At 45.7% G+C, this 22,609-nt stretch overlaps 1 protein-coding gene, 1 long non-coding RNA gene and 1 other non-coding gene across 3 annotated transcripts in view; 2 read left to right on the top strand and 1 right to left on the bottom strand.

Moving 5' to 3' along the window:
• Positions 1-9,409, bottom strand: part of Habp4 (hyaluronan binding protein 4) — a 28,707-nt gene extending 19,298 nt beyond the window's left edge. The window contains exons 1-2 of the mRNA XM_046462758.2: positions 8,996-9,409; positions 4,166-4,328 (exon numbers count right to left, since the gene is read on the bottom strand). Of these exons, the coding sequence (XP_046318714.1) occupies positions 4,166-4,328; positions 8,996-9,338 (506 nt within the window). The 5' untranslated portion in view covers positions 9,339-9,409. The remainder of the gene's footprint in view (positions 1-4,165; positions 4,329-8,995) is intronic.
• On the top strand, positions 5,381-5,453 carry Trnaa-ugc (transfer RNA alanine (anticodon UGC)). The gene has a single exon. It is a non-coding gene; the product is annotated as a tRNA-Ala (tRNA).
• Positions 9,410-9,639: 230 nt separating the features above from the next.
• Positions 9,640-22,393, top strand: LOC124105562 (uncharacterized). Its single transcript, XR_006855777.2, has 2 exons — positions 9,640-10,466; positions 11,614-22,393. It is a non-coding gene; the product is annotated as an uncharacterized LOC124105562 (long non-coding RNA).
• Positions 22,394-22,609: the final 216 nt, after the last annotated feature.

The raw sequence follows: 22,609 nt of genomic DNA, 5'->3' as shown, positions 1-22,609 counted from the left end.
CACGCCTATAATCCAAACTGCTCGGGAGGCTAAGGCAGGAGAATCACAAGTTCAAAGCAGACTAAGCAATTTAGCGAGATCACATCTCTAAATAAAAATATGGAAAAGGGCTGGGGAATATGTTAAAAAAAAAACCTGGATTATCTCAGTTATTTTGTTACAGTAAGGGAAGGCTAGCTAACACACCTAATGAGACATGAGTACCAGTTTTACAGATAAAGAGACTGAAGTTCATGGAGGGTGAATGATCAGTGTTTAATGGGCACAGGGGTTCAGTATGGAAGGTGGAAAAGGTCTGGAATGTACTTAATGCAACAGAATGGGACGTTGGGGTGAATTTTATGGGTATACTGTACCACATCTTTTTTTCTTAAGCTTATTTAGGGGAGGAAAGGTAGTTAAACATCTGAGTAGTGGCTCTTTCACAATTGGAACTGACTTCAAATGACTAGCAGTAAAGGAAAAGTGAAAATATATCCAGACAGTGGCAGACACATTTCTTAATAGTCTATATTCCAAGAGTTAAATTAAGTTTACTTGGAGCCTAAGGAAGAATTCCTACTGCATTGAAACCACAGTTGTACTCCCAGATATTACGTGTGTCATGTGACGGAGCTCAGCTCAGGCGCTCAGACACACTGGGAATCAGTCCCAGAACTGCTCAGGGTGTGACTCCCCAGGGGAAATGTGCTGTCTCGGCAGAATAAAACCCATGCCACCTGCCACCAGCACACGCACTGCTGAAAATCTGGGTCCTGTTTCCTCATCTACAAATCGAGAGGGCTGACTTTAGATAGACTTTCAAGACTAGCAAGGTTCCAAAATTCTTTTTTTGTTTGTTTGTTTTGTTTTAATATTTTTTCGTTGTTGATAGACCTTTATTTTGTTTATTTATATGTGGTGCTGAGAATCGAACCCAGTGCCTCACATGTGCTAGGCAAACACTGTGCCACTGAGCCACAACTCCAGTCCCAAGGTTCCATAATTCTGTCCAATAAACATGTATCATAGAAATTCCAGGTAATACTAGTTTTCGATATTAAATTAAGAAATCCAACTTTATTACGTTCATGTTTAGAGAAAATGCTGTGAATGCTCTCACATGACTGGTGACGAAATACACTGACAGGCTAGAGGATGGTGATTTGTCACTTTCAACAGCTCTCCCACCGCACACACATTTTATTTGCCGTCACATGACACAACTGTCCCACCTTGTCCCACCTTGCACTGAAGCATGAGGTGGGTCCTGACCTGGACACATGACGCGACCTGATAGCCTCTGCTACAGTCTCCAGGGGGCCCGACCTCCAGGACTCCATCTAGGGACCTCCTGACGTAGACCCTCAGCTGCTCGCTGGGTCGATGGATTATAAGGCAGAGGCCCGGACACTGAGCAAAGGTCTAAGGCTATGGAAGGGTTATATTACACAGCAAGCACAGAGCAGGGAAAAGTACTGACCAAGAAGAGAAGGCCGATGTGTCAAGAGGAAAAGAAAAAATATGGAATACTCAACGTACATGATTATCATCTTAACATCAAAGTAGATCAGTACATAAGAGAGGAAGTGAGCTGGGGATGTGGCTCAGTGGTAAAGCACTCGCCTGGCATGTGCCAGGCCCTGGATTCGACCCCCAGCACCACGGTGGCAGGAAAATGGGCTAAAGTGCTAGGAGTAATCATATTAGGTGGCAAAATAGGTGGTTTTAATTCTCTTTATAATTTTCTTTTTTTTTTTTTTCCTGAATTGTCTAAAGTGACTATTTTTGTTAAAGATCTTATGGACTTTTATTAAGCAGAAGAGTATATTTTAAGAAACCAGGGAACATTTTTTCTGATATCACAGGGCTTATGAAAAAATTCAAATTTCCTTGAAAGTAAAATGCCCTACATATTCCTAATAGGACATATGAGAAGAACACGCTATTTCCAAGTTCCTGCCAAAAGTGCACAACCTTGTTCCCTGAGAAGCATCAGACAACTGAAGTTTGGGGATGTGCTACACGAAGAACTGGCCCACAATCTTTGAAAATACAAAATTCATAAAAGATAAAGGAAGACTAGGAGCTATTCCAGATTAAAGTCAATGACACACAATGTACACTCCTGGACTAGACCCTGAACCAGAAATATGTTCTCTTTGGCTAAAAGTACCTTGCTAGGAGAATTGGGGAAATTTGAGCAAAGTCTGTAGATTACATGATTTAGGGCATTAGATAACAGTACTCATGTATCAATGCTAATGAGTTTGATAACTGTACCATGTGTTTTGGTTTGTTTTTGCAGTGCTGAGTCTAGAGCCCAGGGTCCCATGCATGCTAGGCAAGTGCTCTACCACTGAGCCACATCTTCAGCCTCTATGACATTTTTTAGGAAATATACATAATTTAGGGACAATAATATGCCTTTCTCTCAAATGACAAAGGAAAAAAGTGTGTGTGTCTGTGTGTATACATGCGCATATCAATGTGCAGAGAAAGACTGAATGTGGTAAAAAGTTAATATTTGGAAATCTAGATGAAGGGCATATGGGAACTGTTCGTATAATTCTTGCAACTTTTCTGTAAATCTGAAAATATTTTAAAAGAAAGAATCCACGCTCCCATGTCCCACTTTACTAGCTCACTTAGGCATCTTTTCAGGTCATACATAGAGATTTACTTTATCCTTTTTAAAGGCTGCATGCTCTTACCACCGAAAAGGAGGCAGCAAACAGGTTTGTGCATTTGAACTATAATTTCCTTATTTCCACAGAATAAATCTCTGACGTGAGGGGGAAAAAAATAAATGTTTCAAAAATTAAGTAGCCCAAGAGGTTTTTCATAGACAAGAAGACTGTGGCCATTACACAGCAAATTTGAGTTATCAGCAAAAATAAAAAAGGTCTCAAATCAAGCCTTTCTGTCACTCTCTCCAGCCTGGTGGCCTCCACTGTCTCGCAGTGGCCACACCTGTAATCCCAGCAGTTGGGAAGGCTGAGGCAGGAGGATCTTGAATTCAGAGCCAGCCTCAGCAACTTAGCAAGGCCTTAAGCAACTCAGCAAGACCCTATCTCTATATAAAAAAATAAAAAGGGTTGGGGATGTGGTCAGTGGTAAAGCACTCTTGGGTTCAAACGTCAATACAAAAAATAATTAAAAATTTAGGGAAAAAGACTGCATCTGAACTGAATAGATACGGGCTTTTTTCCTTGACATTATTCTCTAAAAAATACAGCATAACTATTTACATTTTATTGAACATTATGGGTAATCTAGAGCTGATTTAAAGTATACAAGGGGATGTGTGTAGATTCTCTGCATATACTTTAATAAAAGCAACCTTACTGTCTAGAGATTTTGGTGTCCTTGGGGATCCAGGAGCCAATCTCTGGGAGATACTGACAGATGAGTATATTTCCCTTTAAATGTGATTCACTGGTTTTCTCTGTTTTAACCTAAACTCTGTTAGGCACTTTAGGCAGCAAGCATCCACCTTACCAGGACCAAGAGCAAGACTTACATAACTGCCACTCTGTACAGGTGGGGCTCGGACGCCTGTGTGCTGCCATCCTCAGGAATGACCCAAGAGTGCACCAGCCTGTGACCACCTTCTACCTCAGAGTGCTCCCAAGAGAAGATACGGGGTCAGAGATCAGTATTACATGTCATATCAGGTTTTCCTTCAAACTTCATCACGAAAGCCTGTTGACTGCCCAGGGAGCTAGGAATTTGCTTAAATCTGTTTAGCAATGATAAATCAAAATCGTAATTATACCCCTAGCTCCAAATCAGCTCCCGAGCCTAGAACTGTAAAAGAAATTTTAACCAGTTCAACACACTCCCATGTAATTTCATAAGAGTGTTTTTCATAGTTACCAAAACCAGTTTCTGGGGGTGGGGGTTATGCTGGGATTGACCCCAGGACCTCGTTCATGCTAGGCCATTATTCTACCACTGAGCCACCTCCCCAGCCAGCCATTCCCTTTCCAGGAACTGGCCCATCATTTCCTGAACAATGATATAAGGTCATCTGTGAGACCCACGGGAGATCCCCCATGTGTCACCTGATCGGATTCAGTTGCATTGACAAAATAACCCCAGGATCGCCACCACAGAAAGGCCAAGGCTGGACGTTTCCTGAAGGCCCTTCCAGTCCCCACTCTGGGAGGGCCGCAGTACGTACTTTTCATCTGTAAACTTCTCGGCTGTGAAGTCCGCCTGCCTCTCGGTCTCATAGGGTCGATATTCTCTGTAGGGCCTCCGCTCTGCTCTATCAAGCGTCACCTCTGTCCCCCGGCTGTCGTTCCATCCTTGCTGCTCCCCTCTCCTCGGAGCTCGCTTCTGGCCTGCAGCAGAAAATCAAGGTGCACAGTTGAACACAGCGCCCACCACAGCGCCTGCGCGGGAAGTGCAACAGGTACTTCTCATTTTCCTAGAAATCAAAGTCACCCCAAAGTCCTGCAAGCCTGGGAAATTTCTATGAACAAAAGGTGCTGATAACCACCGTCTAGAGTGGAGCCCATTAGGGGTTGAACCCAGGGCAACTTCACCACTGAGCCACACCACCAGCCCTTTGGTTCTTTATTTGGAGATAGGTTCTTGCTAAGTTGCCCACATTATGCTGGTGATTCTCCTGCCTCAGCCTCCCAAGGGGGTGGGATTACAGATGAGCACCTCTGCACCTGGAGACGCTACTACTGTTTGATAAAACTTTACTACTGCTATGAATCATGCTTCCCCTTGTATTCTAGAAAGTATTAGATAAATAAACCACACAAGCCTCCTTATAATAATAGGCATCTCACAGCAACTCTGACACAGCTACTGCTTTGCTTCACTAAATAAACTATATTTCATAAAATCAGCTTTACCAAAACATGATCATAAGCCCCATCCAAAATATTATAGGGGAAATATACTACATTCCAGATTGTACTTTCAGATTTCCAACTGCACATAGCCAAGGGCAACTACGGTTAATCACAGGCTACTAAGATTTTCATTTTTGCATACTTTGGAGTGTTTTCAAAATGAAAACAGATTTTTCTGCTGACAGGATTTATACAGTTGCCACCACAGCTCTCAAGTATGAGCCCATCTGGTATTTTATCACTCAGGAGCCAGAGAGTTCTCAGAGGGCATCCCTTCTGTGCACTCAAAAGTCCAGCTGGTCCTGGGGCAGGGACAGGATACTGGGGCAGCTCTTGTCTTTTCCTCTCTTTCCTCTCCCTTTCTTACCCTCCTCTGGTTTTGATGCTTTAAAATTTTTAACCAAAGTCTGTATTTGAAGCCACCTAATACTTGGTAAACACGTTGTGGAGAACTTTGTCACATCGTAGACCACTTTCCAGAATGATTATCTGCTGTGGCATGCATTCAAAAGGTCTTCTCTCGGGCTGGGGATGTAGCTCAGTTGGTAGAGCGCTTGCCTTGCATATACAAGGCCCTGGGTTCGATCCCCAGCACCACCACAGGGGGAAAACAAAAAAAACAAAAAAAAAACAAAAGGTCTTCTCTCAAACACGATGTACAATTTGTATTATGGTGACTTCGATTTTTCTTGGTAGAAATTACTCTTCACATTGATTCTATAGCCATTAAATATTATTCAAATTAATGGGTGTATTTTAACTGAATTCTCATCCCACTTAGATACACACTATAATTCTTGAGAAATATATGCATACACATATTGCATTTTCCACTAACATTCCCTACCTAAATTTTATGGTCTAGACACAAGTAAATATTATCAGATCTTATTTAAAGCAAAAATCATGTCTGTGACATCAGTAACACAAAACTGTGCCACTTACTACTTTTTTGGTACCAAGGATTGAACCCAGGAGCATTTAACCACTGAGCCACATCTAGCCACCCCCCCCCCAACTTTTGGTATTTTATTTAGAGACAGGGTCTTGCTGAGTTGCTTAAGGCCTCGCTAAGTTGCTGGGGCTGGCTTTGAACTCATGATCCTCCTGTCTCAGCCTCCCAGCAGTGCCACCACACCCAGCACATCTTACTACTTTATTTTTCTTAAGTGTAAAAAGTTGCATGACAGATCTAAGTCTAATCAGCTATGGTTTCAATATCCTATTACTAGAAATATTGAATCCAATTTGCATTCTGTAGTGAGGTCACAATCTAAGCTTGTGACATGGTTAGGATATGGGAAAGACGCTATCATAAACAGAGCGTTAAGCTTTTATTGCAGGAACATACATTATCAAGAGATCAAAATTAGAACAACCTTTTGAAATTTAAGGGAGAAATTGTCATTATGAATATCAACTAACAAATCGAAATGTAAAAGGTCTACCCAGGACCTGACAGACCTCAGCACATTTGTCAACGGCAATACTTTCCCCTAATTTGTTTTAGTTCAGCTTCAGATTCCCTATTTGTAACCTGTAGTTTAAAATAAAAAAAGAGGGGCTGGGGTTGTGGCTCAGTGGTAGAGTACTTGCCTGGTGTATGTGAGGCCCTGGGTTCAAGTCTCAGCACCCCATAAATATAAAATAATGGTCCATTTACAACTGAAATAAATTTTATAAAAGAAAGAAAGGAAGAAAAACATCTCCCATCCAACTACAGAAGCATGTGGGTGTTTATTCCACCTACTTTCCACTTTCTCTAAGTTATTTTTTAACTATATCAATAAAATTTGGACTCCACCATCTAAAACTTAAAATATTACATTTATTACACATTTTATGATAGTCTCTTCCAACATTTCTGGATATAAATTGAAAACTGTTCAATACAATTGGTTACTTAATAAGATAGGGTAATTTACCAATACCCTGAAAACATTCCATTCTCCCTCCAAAATGCAAAGAGGAAAAGATAACCAGCAAACGTTTTTTCCCTACCACTTCGTTCTAAGGGATCAAGAATGCAACTGTACCTCACTTGTCTTTCTGTGCTGGATCAGCAGCTTCAAGTAGGTACTGCAAACACTGCAATTCACCAGCCCTTTCCAATAAAAGGCTGGCACATGCACTTTGATTACTTATGTAAACCCAAGCCCACAGGAGAAACAGACCACAGTGAAATTTACATTAAGATTTACTATAAAATAAAGTTGAGCTTTGGCTCAAAGACCATTTTGAAAGGCTAGGAAAAAGCAAAGCTTAAACAGCCTCTTGCGATTCAAGAACAAATCTACTGGGCAAGGTATAGCCCAAGGGGTTATGCACATCACTAGACAGTCCAGGATACAAAAACCCAATGTTTCTCTAGGACAAATCTTACAACTTTCACAATTTTTTGAGATTAATAAATGTTTCTATTACATGTCAAACCTGTTTGATATTTACACTAAGCATTCCACCTGTAACATTCAAACAAAATTAAAATGTTGAGGGTAGAAAAGCTCAGTTCCTATTAATAACCAACGCTTGAGAGTGGCTAACACCCACTACAAATTTAGTACAGTAACTACATAAATGAAATTAATGAGATGTCTGCTCCTGAAATTACATATTCTTGAAAAATACCTACAATGATAAAATTCCATTCTAACCACAAAATCAACTAAAGATCTTTAATAAAGAGCTCAAAAGCCAGACTGCCTAGACTGTGAACAACTGACAGGAAAAAGAGCTATAAGCGTGTGTACTAGATTACAATGTCAAGCGAAAGAAGTAGGTTGCAACCCAGTTTCTATCATTTAAGTTTAGAAAAATATAGAAAACACTACATTTTTTGCATATAAATTTATGTATATAAATGCACAGCGCTAACAGTAGGAAAAATTGGGGTTTCACTTAACCTCATACATTTTGAGACTTTGAATTTTTCATAATAAAAATACATTTTGAACTTTAAAAGGGCTAAAAATCAATATATTAAAAGCACTAACTGCAGTTTCACACTTCTTTTAGCATATTTTCATTTGTTAAAAAATACACTTAAAAAGCATGATCTTCCTCAATTCTGTTATTCCTATGAATCTAAATGAATTTGAGAAAAACACAGAGCATAATACAAAACGTGCAGTATATTTGGTCTCACTGTTTTGATACGGTCAGACACTGCGGTATCCAACAGCATTTTTTTTTTTTTTACAACTTTCAACATCTTTATTGTACTGACTTGATGATGCTCAAGCACGTTTCTGAACTTAACTTCTCACAAAGGTAAACATCACCTAGTTGCAAGCTCAAAGCCAGTAATTAGACCAGGAGCGTTCTCCTGGGCTGGATGCACAATTGTTATCAGGAATATGCCAATAAAGCTGACTCTAACTCACTTCCAAACACTCTTTCCGCAGGCCCACTACCTTATTTCAGGAGCACGGAGGACACAGGTGGAGGCCCGCCAACCCAGGCCCTGACGCAGTCCAGGTGAGACCTCGGGCTGCGGACAGCACCACGCAAGCCGCGCGTGGCCGCTCCGGTCGCCCAGGGAGCGCACTTGCTCCTCTGATCCGAAGGTTAAATGCGCTTTCCCTAGAGCAGCCTCGCGTCCACCACGAGTTACACATCCCACCAACACTCCAGGCGGCACTGGAAGACGGCACCGGCGGCACCTGGACCACCGCAAGAGCACCGGCAGAGGCGCAGAGCGCGCGGAGGCCGGGCCCCCTCCGTCACAGAGCCGAGCCCCGCCACCGCGCGGCTCCCGTTCCATCCGCGAGGCCGGCGGCGCCCCCTCCTTCCCATCAGGCTTCTCCGCCGCTCCCGACCCGCAACCCGCAGCGGCTGGGCGGAGGGCGGCGGAGGTCCTGCCGGCTCCAGCCCGCGGAGCACCCGGTGCTCGCCCAACGCGCCCCAGCAACTTGGCCGGAGTTGCGCAGGCCCAGCTGCAGGATCCGCAGACCCTCTCCGCTCAGGGTCCGGAGAGCGCAGGAGGGACGTGAGCCCGACCCCTCGCCCAGCCTGCCGGCCCCGCGACCCTCACTCCTGCCCAGCACCGCCCGAGCCCCTTCCCCAGGGAACCCGTCTCACAGCGAGGCGATGACCCCTCACTCTCCTTCCTCCCTCGAGCGCCGGGCCGGGCGGACGCCTACCGGGCTGCTGCGGGCCACCTCCGGGACTGTCCGGCGGCGCTCCAGCGAGGCTCTTGCGCTCCTTCTGCGACTCCCTGCGACCGCCCGCGCCGGGCCTGTGACCCGAGGCCCCAGCCGGGCTCTTTCCCCCGCGGCCACCGGCGGCCGCCGCCGCCGCCTCGTCGCGCTTCCTGCGCTGCAGCTGCTGCTGGCGCCGGCGCTCGGCCTCGCGCAGGATGTCGAACGGGTCCGACTCGTCGTCCAGCAGCTGATGGAAGCGGTTGGCTACTACGCAGCCGAAGCTCTCTTGCATCGCGGCGCCGGCGGCGGCCGCAGCCACAGGACTCCCCAGGGCGCCCTTCATGCCGCCGCGGCACTGCGGCCCGCCGCGCGCAGCCCACGCGCGCGAGTCTCAGCGAAGCCGGCGGCGAGGACCCATCCCGCTGCTGCCACCGCCCTCCCTGCCCTGCCCTGCCCTGCCCTGCCCTGCCCTGCCCTACCCGGCCCCGCCCGGCCCGGCCCTGCCCTCCGGGCCCCCGCCCGGCGTTGCCGCGGCCCGCCCCGCCCCACCGCCCTCCGACAACCAATCAGCGCGCGAAGACACGCCCCCTTCCCTATCCAGTAAGCCCTGACGCCCAATCACCGACCGGCGGCTGTCGCGTCACGCGACCTCTATGTCCCGCCCCCTCAGACTCGGAAGGGGGCGGGGCCAGGGGCGGAGCTACTAGGGAGACCCGGGGCCGCGGTGCCGGCGGTTCGGACGCCGAGCGGTCACCGCTACGCGTTGCTTCCGGGACTGGCTCCGCGCTCATTACCAGCCACACGTCGTTGAAGGTGGCTATTCCTTTAGCCGTTTGGGGGCTACGTATTGAACTCGTACTGTGCGCCAGGTATTGTGTCGGGGGGGATCCCACTCCGTGTTTTCCCGGACCTCAGGCTGGAGAGGGAAAGAAGGTGCGCTGGAGAGGAGGCACGGTTCTTCACGGCGCAAGGACCTGGCCTGCAGGAGGCCTTCCCCTAGGAAGTGACGGTTAAGCTGAGAGTGACAGGGGCCGGAGGGAGGCCAGTGCGGACGGCGGCGGAGCGCGGCCGCGCTGGCCCAGTGTTTGGGCAGGGCCTTACCTGCTCCCTTGTCGGAGCGTGGGAAGCTAGTGGGAAGCAGGAGCCCATTTGCGTTTGAAAAGGCCTCTAATGTGAAGGAATCCCACTGGAGGAAGGGGTCAAATGGATGCAGGGAGGCCAGCAGAAGATGGTTGCTGAAGTCCGGGGAAGAAGTGACGATAACAACTCGGACTAGGGTGATGGCAGCGTAAGTGAAGAGAGTGAGAGGACTCAAGAGCTGTCCGGGAGGTTCTATCAGCCGGCCCTGGCGTCGCGCCTACGTGTATGGGCGATGGAGAAGAAGGAACGGGGAAGGAGGGCTATTTTTCTGACTTGGGCCTTGGAATGGGAGTACTAGTCACAAAGAAAGCGAACACTGGAAGAGAAAATCGTGAGTTCAGTCCTGGCCATGTTGAGGTGTGTGTGTGTGTGTGTGTGTGTGTGTGTGTGTGTTTTGAAATATTCAGTTAAGTCCTGGAGCTCAGAATGCTGAATTGGACTTCCTCCAGGAAATCTTGCCCAGGCACAGGTACTCTTGGCTGCCCATGCTATAGTCATTCTCTCCCTCTTACATTTTCTAATCTGTTCGGGTATCAGGTGGCTGTAGGCCCCAGGGGAAGTGGGGCTCCTTCCAGCTTCAATCTTGATTAACCTTAAATCATTTATTGTAATTTCATTCCCTTGCCAGTGATTGCTGAGGAATAGTCTGTGTCACAGATCTGGCAGAACAGAGTAGAGGGGAAGTATTCTGGTAAACTTTGTCTTGCACCTAAACAGGAATTAAGAAAGAATCCCTAGGTGGTGCACACCTGTAATCCCAGCAGTGCAAGAGGCAGAGGCAGGAGGATGACAAGTTCGAGGCCAGCCCCAGCAGTTTAGCAAGTCTCTAAGTAATTTACTGAGACCCTATTGCAAAACAATAAAAAAATAAAATAAAAAGGACTAGGGATGTAGCTCAGTGGTAAAGTGGCTCTGGTTCAATCCCAAGTACCAACAAAACAAAACAAAATCTTTCCCACAGCTTCCCCACTTTTGCACTTTGGTCCTTACTGAATAGGGAGGACAAGTGCTTGGAGTTAGTTGCTGCTTCTTGTTGTGACAATAGGATGGATAAGCCCTAGGTCCTTGACATTGTTAAGCCACTGACTTGGCTCATTTAGGAACCCCTCTACCTCAGACATCACTATATAAGATGATCAATGCATGAATTGTTGAAGCTATTCTGAGTTGTGTTTTTTTTTTCCTTGTATCCAAAAACAGCCTTTTAGAGCATCTTGCTTAGGTGCTTCTTGACCACTTTTGACATACCTTCAACAGCAAATGAAATTTTTAATCCTAAATATTGCAAAACTCTATGTTTTATTCACTTATTCAACTGTCATTCTTGAGGAGGTCAAGGATGATTTCTTGTCTCATTTGTTGCAATTTGTATTCTCAGGGCTTGGCACTCTGGCACCTATACAGTGGGTTCTCAGTAATATATGATGAATGACTGAAGATTTCAAGATATTTAGTCATTTCTTTCTTTGAATCAACAGATTTCTACCCAAAAGAATTGAAAGCAGTTATTCAAACAAAAACTTGTACTAGTATACAAAGACAGTGTTCACAATAGGCAGTGAATGGAAACAACTCAAAAGTACATCAGCCGATGAATGGATATATAAAATATGGTACAGCAGATGATTATTTGGCCATCAAAAGGAATGAAGCATTGATGCTACAACATAACATGCTACAAGAGAAGCAGACCTTGAAAACAGTAAGTGAAAGAAGCCAGAAGCAAACGGCTGCATATGGTTTCATTTGTAAGAACTGTCCGGAATGGGCATATACCAGGGGCGAGATACCATCTAGGAGATGTTGGAGAATAACACAGGGTTAAATACAGGGTTTCTTTTAGGGCAATGAAAGTGTTCTGAAAATAGTGGTAATAGTTAACAAAATTGTGACTGTACTATATGCCACTGAATTATATACTTTAAAATTGTAAAAATAATGGATTTTATCTGTTTACCCCAATTTAAGAAAAATGAAAACAAAAAGTGTGTACTTTGGAATTAGATCAGTCCCAATTGTACCATTAATTAACTCTGTGACCTTGGACATGCTCATTTCTGTGCCTCAGTTTTCTCATCTGTAAAATGGAGACATCATGGTCTCTACCTCTGCAGGTTGTTGTAAAGACTGAGTGGGATAATGCATGTCATTCAGCACAGTGCCTAGAACAGACCAAGTCCTCAGTCAGTCATTGTTATCATCATCATTATTAGTATCATCATCATCGTCATCATCTTGTATCAGGTTCAATAGCAAGTAGAGCCATCTCTAGAAATTTCCAAATATTCTTAGTGCACCAGCATCACTGCATGTATGCAAGATCACAGTTTGAAAAACATTGCTTCAAGCCAGTGTTGTCTCTGACATCTGTAAGCAGTCTGTCACCAAATGACAAGCACCATGAAACCATTCCACTTGAGAGGAGGGCATGTGTCTTCCCGCTGGGCCTCTGGACCAGCCCACTCCTGACTTTCAGCTTTCTTTCCAGCAGAGCCAACCACTGTAGTTTTCAAGATGTGTCCTATGACCCTCCATCCTGATTTCCAAATCATGGATGTCCCAAACACTTTAAAGTGCTTAGAGCCACTAACATACAGATGAGTGGTTGCTAGCTGGTATTAGCTGGCCAAAGGTATTTTTTTCTTTATTTTTAAAGATTTTTTATGTTAGTTGTATATGGATATAGTATGCTTTTTTTGTTTTGTTTTTTGATACCAGGGATTGAACTCAGGGTCACTCAACCACTGGGCCACATCTCCAGCCCTATTTTGTACTTTTTTTTAGAGTCAGAGTTTCACTGAGTTGCTAAGCGCCTTGCCTTTGTTAAGGCTGCCTTTGAATTCTTGATCCTCCTGACTCAGCCTCCAGAGCTGCTGGGATTATAGGCATGCACCACCATGCCTGGCTTCTTTATTTATTTTTATGTCATGCTGAGGATCAAACCCAGTACTTCACATGTGTTAGACAAGCACCGTAAAACCGAGCTACAACCCCAGGCCTGTCCATAGATTTCTGAAGGAGCTTTTTACAGCACATCTAGGGTAATGTATTAAGCACCCTCACATTTTTCATCAACCATTTTCCTACTGAAAGATTGCATCCTTCAGTGCATTTCTGAAATACAACTCTACCATACTAGCACGAGTTGTTCACAACACCACTTTCTAAAAATCCAAGGTAAGAAAATAGTCTTTAGTGAAGAAAAATGAAGCACACCAAGAAAAGCAATGAAAGGTGGATGCTGCACAAATATACTAGCAGCCCTTGTGTGCTTATGGGATGTCTTTGTGTGTACAACAGTGGTTATTTATTACCACCAGAGGAAATGCAGTGAAGCTTAACCACATACCAACTGTAAATTAATCTGAGTTACTCAATAGAGTAATTACATTAGAAATAATTTAAAATGCACTAAAGTCTTCCACACTCTCTTAAAATTCACAGAACAAATCAATTTAGAGTTTCAAAGTTTGCTTGTTTTCAATAGCATGCAGGGAGCAACACCTAGGTAAAGGCCAAGCAGGAGGGGCTGGGCCAGACTGCACTGAATGCAAGTTTTTTGTTAATTGCCAAAGAACTGCACACCACCTATTCTGTTTTGCCACAAAATTACTGCTGTTGATCCTTTTTCCTCTATAAAATTAGACTGATTAGTCTGGGCGTGGTGGTGCATGCCTGTTATCACAGTGACTCGGGAGGCTGGGGCAGGAGGATCATGGGTTCAAAGCCAGCCTTAGCCATGGTGAGGTGCTAAGCAACTCAGTGAGACCCTGTCTCTAAATAAAATACAAAATAAGGATGGGGATGTGGCTCAGGAGTCGAGTGTCCCTGGGTTCAATTCCTGGTACCCCTCCCCAACCCTCCAAATCAGGATGATTATAGTTCATCTTATGTGATTGAAGAGAAGACGAAAACAAAGAAGTGAATTGAAAAAGTTCAAAAAATGTTTTATTGAATAATTGTTTCTAATTATATGATATATGCAAGAACAAAAATATTTTTCCTAACTCTTAAGGCGTCTGGCTCTGTTGCCCAGACTGACCTCACACTTTCGAATTTAAATGATATTCTTGCCTCAGTGTCCCAAGTAGATAAGACTTCAGGTGCCCAGCAGCATACCTTGCCTGGTCTGTCTTTTATGCCAATTGAGTTGATGAGGACAAGATCGATGAAGTTATAGGTCCCAGTTTAGCTATTCCAAGGTTGATCAATGAATTCAAGTTCAGTTTGTCACAACAGGTGAATAAAGCAAGTACATAGTCCCAAGGGCAGGCACTGGGGACCATGAACCATTAGTTCACAATTGGGATGCTGCAGGCGAACTCCCAGCAAGCTGGAATCCATTTATCATGACCAGACACAGAAGGTCAGAATCAGGAAAGGGCCTCTACCCCCACCTGGCACTGCCTCCCTCCTGTGTGGTTGAGGTTCTCTCAAACTTTCTTATGACAAAGTGTCACTGTCTAGCATAGTGCTTTGTACTAGCAAAGTGCTCAAAGCAATGACAACATTAGAAGTTTTTATTCTTTCAAATTCCTTCTATTAAAAGGTTGATCTTCAGTTGTAACTTCAATTGAGACTAAATAAAATAATTTGGGATTTAGAACCTGTTAGTCAACTATTCATTATTTTGACAAGTAACAAAAAAAAAAACAACTTAGGGAGGAAAGATTTATTTTGGCTCTGGGTTTCCCCAGTTGACCAGCTCCATTGCTCTGGGCCCAGGTGAGGCAGCACATCATGGCAGAGGGCCTGGCTGAGGAAAAGTATTTAACTCATGGCAGCAAGAAACAAAGTGAAAGAGAGGAGAAGGGGTCAGGTTAAGAAATGCCCTTCCCTGCCAGGCATGGTGGTACACGCCTGTGATCTCAGCCACTCAAGAGGCTGAGGCAGGAGGATCTCAAGTTCAAGGTTAGCCTCAGTAACTTAGCAAGGTCCTAAGCAACTTAGTGAGGCCCTGTATTAAAATTATAGATAAAATGGACTGGGGATGTCACTCAGTGGTACCTACCCCAACCCCAGTTCAACCCCAAGTGCCAAAAAAAAGAAAGAAAGGAAAATACCCTCTCCAGGCACACCCCCAGTGACCTACTTGCACCAACCATTTCTCACTGTGGACAGTTTCCACCAATTCCCAAGAGTCCTTTCAGCTGTCAGTGAATTAATCCATGGACGAGGCCAGAGCCCTCCCGACTCCACCACTTCCCCAAAGCCCCACTTCTGGACATGGCTGCATTGGGGACCAGATCTTCAACCCATGAGCCTTTGGGAACATTCCAGGTCAAAACCATGACAAGCACTTCTTATTTTCTCATTTATCCTGGATATCTTTCTGAATGAAGAACAGAAGACCCATCTGGAAGAGGGAAAGCAAAGACCGTTGGCTCAAGAAGAAAGTCCAAAGGTGAAATTGGTGAGAGTAGATCAGGGATGAATCACAGGGAGACCTGACCCATCTCTCTGCCTCCTCGTTACTCTGCTTTATTTTCATAGGTGTTTGCTTCACTTTTACCAGTTTCTCTCCTCTGATAAGCCCTGTTGTGCCATGAGGAAGCCTTAGTTTGAACCCCAGCAGGAAAAGAGAGAGGGCTTTCCTTTCAAAGCTTGCTGACTCTGACCTATCTTGGGTGACAGGTTCACCATGGAGCCATCGCGGTAGCAAAGGGCATCTGATTCCTTGGTCAGGCAGGCCCAGGTCCCATCCAGGCAGGAATCTGATTGGAATCAGCCTCCCATGATCCACTGGGACTGGTAGCTGATGTGGGGGCCGGTGGAGTTTCCCTGGGGAAAATAAGCTTTCTAATAACAACAGGTAGGAAGAGATGCTGGGCAGATGACCAGAACTCCCCACAGGCCGTGATCTGCACAGACATGTCGCTGCTGTGCCCCTTGCGGCCTTGGACGGCATGACCCTGTTATAATTCTTCCTCCTCCTTTCTCTTCCTTAAGGTCAGAAATCACTAGCTCATTTCTGAATCCCTTGCTTCCCTTCTTCCTAGCTTCATCTGCAGTTCTAGGACAGACACCTTTCATTCAGTAACTACCTGTTGCTTGGATGAACGAGTTTCTTGTTTGTATACGTGTACTCACAGTAAATAATTTTGCATGTGTTAAAAATGAAGTCAAGGGCTGGGGCTGAGGCTCAGCTGTAGCATGCTTGCCTGGCATGTGTGAGGCACTGGGTTTGATTCTCAGCACCGCATATAAATAAATAAATAAAGCTGTTTCAACAACTAAAAAAACATTTTAAAAAATGAAGTCAAAGTGCAACAGATGAATTGATGAGAAATACAAGTCACCGGATCAAATGGATGTGATACTATTTAATTTTTCTGATTACATTTGCTAGTAATCACAGCGGAATATTATCATTTACTAGGTGCCAGCCATCATTCTAAGCATTTGTCTAGCCCATGACCAGCGCTGGCTTCATGAAAGAAGGTTTGAATTGTGAGAAAACGCTAGGGAGTTTTAAATTAAAGAGACAAGACTCTAATTACCTTTAAAATCAGCTCCAGGACGGCTCCTCCCAGCTCCAGCCTCAAGCCACCAAAAGTGGTATCGAGAGGTTTACTGAAGAGGCTAGTGAGAGAGAGCACTCCACGGAGTGGGCTTTTATTGGGAAACAAAAAATGCTGGGGAAAATCCCATCCAATGAAGGTTAAAGGGGGCACCATCCCAAGGTCAGGGGCGATGATTGGGTCTTTGGGGCAGTGGCCAGACACGCCTCTGCAGGGACAAGCCCTCAGACCTGGAGAAGGGTGGGCAAAGCTCTGACACAGCTGTGTCTAAGCGCCTCTCACCCAGCCAGGGAGGTAACTCAAATCACATTCGAGGATGGCCTCCCACACATTTGCTCTCTGTTTAGACCTCACACCAACCTGATGACATAGGGGGATGAGTGTCTCTTTAAGTGGGAGAGCGGGCTCAGGGACGTAGGCGTCCTGGCTTGAGTCAGCTCTCATAATGCTTCGCTGCTAATATTCACTGTGCTAAGCACTGGGATTTGCATAGGCAATAATCACTCTCCTTAAAGACCAATATAAGCCAGGGACAAACAATTTTGTGCACTTTTGACATTAGTTCACAGAAAAGCCCTAAGGGGTGGGGGTTATGTGAGGATCCATAATTATATCACTAATCAAAATCACATGAGGGATCACTTAGGCCCTAGTTGGGGCAGGCGGTATACTTAGATGTCCCAAAATACCGTTCTGCAGGGTGAAAACTAAGTTGCGTCCATGCTAAGACTGGACTAAGATGTCAAAATAAGGCTGTTCTTCTACTTATATTTCAGAAATGTGTTCCAAAGTAAGCTAACTTTTTTTTTCCCTAAGTAAGTTCTGTGGGCCAGCAGGTCCCTCCCACCCAGAGCTTGTTAGAAATGCAGAATTTCAGGCCCATGTTAGAGCTACACGATCAACATTTGCACCTTACGACATTCCTAGGAGATGCCTGTGCAGAGGAAAAGTTGAGAAACTCTGAACTAATGTGAAAACAGAGTCAGCCATTGCGTCTGTGGGTGCCATGCGACGGAAGCTTGCTCATCCATGGCTGAGGCAGGTTACCTTATCTGGTACCTGGAACATTTGAGGTGTTCAGCCAGGGGAGTAGCACATGACTAAAAAGAGTCCAGCCAACCAAGAGGGACAGAGAGTCTTTGGCTGGAGCACAGGCCCATGTGTTCTGGGCCTCCTGACTATCCTGCCACTTCTCAAGTTGAGAGCTAGAGAAAGCCAAAGCCTAGCAGCCAGTAAGGTAAACAAAACAGAAAGAACACCTGGAGCTAAGACCGTGGAGGGAAAAGCAAGCCTCCCCAGAACCAGGAGGGAGCAGCTCTTTCCCTTGCTCCCTCTACTGGCAGGGCTTCACCTCCCTCTACTGGCAAAGGAAACTATTTAAAAGGTTCAGATCCTTTTCACAGAGCAGGCAATGAAGGGTGGACTGTCAGGGGATATCTTTTTCTCTTTTGGAACTTTGGGGATGGGCTACGGATTGATCCTAGGGTCTTAAGCATGGTTAAGTGCTCTACTACTGAGCTACATCCCAGCGCCTCCTGTTTGTGAATTTTATTTGAGACAGGGTCTTGCTAAGTTGCGCAGGCTGGTCTTTGAACTTGTGGTCCTCCTGCCTCAGCCTCTGAGTGGCTGGAATCACAGGAGTGTGCCACTGATATCTCAATAAGGGCACATCACAGTGTATTTTACCAGTTTCCTACTAATGGACATCATGGCATGTTCCATTTTTCACCTTTCTCAACAAAACTTCTTAGAACGGCCCTAAGCATATTATTGTCACACTTGAAGGATTATCTCAAGAGAATTTTCAGTTGAGGAAAAAAACATGAAGAGATCTGTATTCCATTCTTGGGTTAATCAAAGTAAATCTTGGGCTGAAGTCGTCTGGGGAAAATGTGGACGTTAGTGGCTGCCTGGATTACTCAGAGAGGGCCAAGGGCTTTATTTTTACGTGGCCTCTGCTGCTTCCTTAATAATCTGCAGAACAAGGACAACTTCTGTTTAAGAAGTCTTCAGAGGCCTGAAGCTTCATCTCCCATGTGAATGTCATTGAAGCCCAAACTCCTGCCATTCAGGCCTCCGCCAGTGTAACCTCCCCTCCCCTCTCACCCGGGGGACCATCCTTGCTCTTTGAACTTCTTTATTTGGCACCTGAGGATCCTGTCTTTCCCCTTGAAAGATTAACTTATTTCCCTTGGGAATATTTTAAAATTTGTATTGCTAGATAAGACCCAGTATTCAGCCAGGTGTGGTGGCGCACACCTGTAATCACAGTGGCTCAGGAGGCTGAGGCTAGACTCAGCAACTCAGTGAGGCCCTAAGCAACTCAGTGAGACCTTGTCTCAAAATAAAATACAAGAAGGGCTAGAGATGTGGCTCAGTGGTTAAGCACCCCTGGATTCAATCCCTGGTATCAAAAAAATGACCCAGTATAGGTAAATGTTTATAAACAACAACAACAAAAACCTCTAGGGAGCCCTGTTTTCTGCACAGAAAGTTTGTCTTCCCCTTCCCCATTCCTAGTTCTGATCTAGGAATCTTTCACATTCGCCCTGTACCCTGAAGTATATTGAAGATATACCTCAATCCATTAATTAACTGGGCACGAACATTATGCCATGCAAACCTCACAAGAATCCTAAAGGATAACCTTATGACCATTTATATACAAGGAATCTATGGCTAAAAGCCTGCCAGCTTTGTCTGAGGTCACAGAGGTAACAAGTAGTACACTGGAATTTGAGACCAGGTTCCTCAAGTCCAATCTGCAGGAACCACCATGTTATAGAAAAATATATAACTTAAGAGGAGAAGGGCCCAGTAGGCTTGCTGATCTGTGTTGGCTGAGAGGGCCTCAACATGCCCCGTCATCTCCGAAGGCCCCTGTGGAAGTCCCTGTGTGTTCAGGCCCTGCTGGCTGGCCTTGCTGGGGCCCTTGTCCTGGACACCTGACTCCTCTCTCCCTCACCCGAGGCTCCCTCCTAAGCCCTGTCTCCTGAAGGCATTGCTCCCCTGTTGGAGGTAACCAGGGCAGGGCAGCGGGTGCTCTGAAGGGATGGAGCCGCTCTTCCCAGAGCATCTCTCAAGACAGGAGATTCCACCTTCCCGGGCACCAGCTGCAGATGTGACATAGAGGTGCAGGACTATGGGTCCCCAGCAGGAGCTGCCTACCCTTTTGCTTGCTTACGTTTTTTATTATTATTATTACAGATTTACAGAAAGACACACACACGTGTGTGTACGTACTTATGAAGAACCTCAAACATCATCAAAATGTGTAACAAGAAAATCCTCATAGAATGCACCCCCAATGATCACTAACAGTTGGACACTTTATTTATTTATTTTAGTTGTGGATGGACCCAATATGTTTATTTTTATTTATTTTATTTACAATTCAACTCTTCAGACAGAGGGCAGAGAATAATGCATTTTCTGTTATATCATTTTACTCCTTTTTTTGTATTTTTTTTTAGCTGTAGGTGGACACAATACCTTTATTTTATTTTTATGTGCTGCTGAGAATTGAACCCAGGGCCTCACGCATGCAAGGCAAGTGCTTTACCACTGAGCCTCAGCCCCAGCCCCTGACATATTATTTTGTTATTAAAACAAAACTAATGGTGCTGGGTGCAGTGGCACATGCCTGTAATCCCAGTGGCTTAGGAGGCCGAGGTGCGAGGACAGCTAGCTCCAATCCAGGGTCAGCAAGTTAGCAAGGCCCTAAGCAACTTAGCAAGACCTTGTCTCAACATAAAATATTAAAAAAAAAGTCCTGAGGATGTGGCTCAGTGGTTTAGCGCCCCTGGGTTCAATCCCCGGTACCAAAAACAAACAAAAATAACTAATGGACTTTTTTTTTTAGAGCAGTTTCTAATTCACAGCAAAACTAAGCAGAAAGTGGAGTTCCCATGCACTGCCACCCACACAGGAGCCTCCACACCAGCAACAGCTCCGCACCCCCAGGGTGGTGCGTGTTGTCCCGGGGGCACCTACACTCACACGTGGCCGTGGTCTCCTTCAGTACTGGCACTTGGTGTTTGGGTTTGGACAGATGTGTGGTAACACCCATCCACCATCACAGTGTCACACACAGGAGCTTCGCTGCCCTAAAAACCCTCTGTGCTGCCCTGTGCATCCCTGTCTGCCCTGGCAACCGCGTTCTCACTGTCACTGCAGTGTGACCTTCCCCAGTTTGTGATACAGTTGAGCTCATACACAATGCAGCCTTTTCAGATTGACATTATTTTTATCATTCTTAGAAGTTTTTGTCCCTAAGTACACACTGTTATTTGATGAGTATTAATGAATCAGATAAGGAAAATAGCAAACATATTGTTTAGCAGCCTTGTTCATTTTTGTGTGCTGGGGTGCTCAGGAGTGCTCAACCACTGAGCCACATCCCCAGCCCTTTTTGTTGTTTGATTTGAGACAGGGCCTTTAAGCTGCCCAGTTAGCCTTGAACTTCCTGCCTCAACCTACCTGCTGAGTTGCTGGGATTACAGGCGTGCCTCACCATACCCAGACTGTTCAGTAGTTTTCTTAAGCTGACGCTGTGTAAATCTTGGTATATTTTCTTGTCAGTGTATATAAGAGATAATAATGGTAATAGCAGTAACAGCTAACCATTGAACATGTACTATGTGCCTTGTACTTTCTGCTGTAAGTGTTCTCCATGTGTGATGTGGGCTGAGCTGGGTCCCCCTAAACTTCATATGCCGAGGCCCTAACCCCCAGGGTTTCAGAGTGCAGGGGGAGAGGGAGCCTTGCAGAGGTGATGATGTCAGTATGGTGACCGGTAATCAATGTGACCGGCGTTCTTGTGAGAGGACGGGAGCGTAGGACAGAGACATACACAGAGCAAAGGTCATGTGAAGATGGGGGGAGAAGGTGAGTGTGCAAGCCACCACCTCAGGAGAAACAGCCCTGCCCACCCCCATGGAGACCGCCAGCCTCCAAACTGGGAGGAAATCAGTTCTGATGTTCAAACCTCCCAGTCTTGACTTGGCTCTGGAGTCTCCAGAAGATGAATATAAATGTGTAACCCGTGTTCTCAGCTCAGCTTCAACAGGTAGGAACTCTGGTCCCTGTTACCAGGGAGGAGCCAGACACGAGAGACTAGAGAACGTCCCAAGGTCTCCCATGCTATCACAGCAGGAGAGACTAAGTCACAGTTCTGGTCCTCGCAGTGCAGCGGGCTGGGCCAGGGCATGTGTTCTTCAGAGTCCCTCCGGCGCAGGCTGAGGGAGCGCCACACCAACAGCTTCCATGTCCCCAGGCGGAGGACCTCGCATTGGCCTGCCCATCACTCCACTTAGTCACCCCCATGACCGCAGGTCATAAGGCCCCACGTCACATGAAGGCATGTTGAAGCACAGCCCGCCATCTACCCAGAGGAAGAGGACTGGGACATGCCATCGTGAACAGCACGTGGCACCACACAGGGCAGAGGAGGGACGTGGGTAGGTGAGGTTCACACTGATGCTCATTCTAGATTCTTTTTTATGCATTTCTTCCCCTACCTGGTGCTCACTGGTGTCCTGCCACTATAAGAAAACAATCATTATGCGCACAACACCTTCCCGAGGCCCGGGGAGTCACTCTAGTGAATAGTCAAACCTGAGGGCGGTTGTCAGGAACCCCCGGTCTGTAGTCACTGGTATTGAAGGGGCCCCTGAAAATCCCCGCAATATGGCTGATATCTGAAATAAAGATGGTCTTGGTACCTTCGACCTTGAAATCTTGCAAACTCATTGTGCTTGGTGTCAGAAGTCTTGGTACGCCAGGCTGTCTGGGGGACTGTGCCCTTAACCTTGAGCTGGCCCAACTCACATTTCTTGCGGGGTCTCCAGCTTTACTCTCTGGTTTTTCCCGCTCACTCTTACCCCCATCAGATGCTCCCTAAAGTACTGTGTCTCTTGGACGCCCCTGGCTCCTTCACGGCTCAGCGACCTCA

The sequence above is a fragment of the Marmota monax genome, unplaced genomic scaffold, assembly GCF_021218885.2.
Source record: "Marmota monax isolate L192 unplaced genomic scaffold, Marmota_monax_Labrador192_F-V1.1 WCK01_AAM20220418_F8-fsc00180, whole genome shotgun sequence".
Classification (NCBI taxonomy): domain Eukaryota; kingdom Metazoa; phylum Chordata; class Mammalia; order Rodentia; family Sciuridae; genus Marmota; species Marmota monax.
The sequence above is the reverse complement of the archived record's forward strand: the minus strand, read 5'-3'. Positions and strand labels throughout refer to the sequence as shown.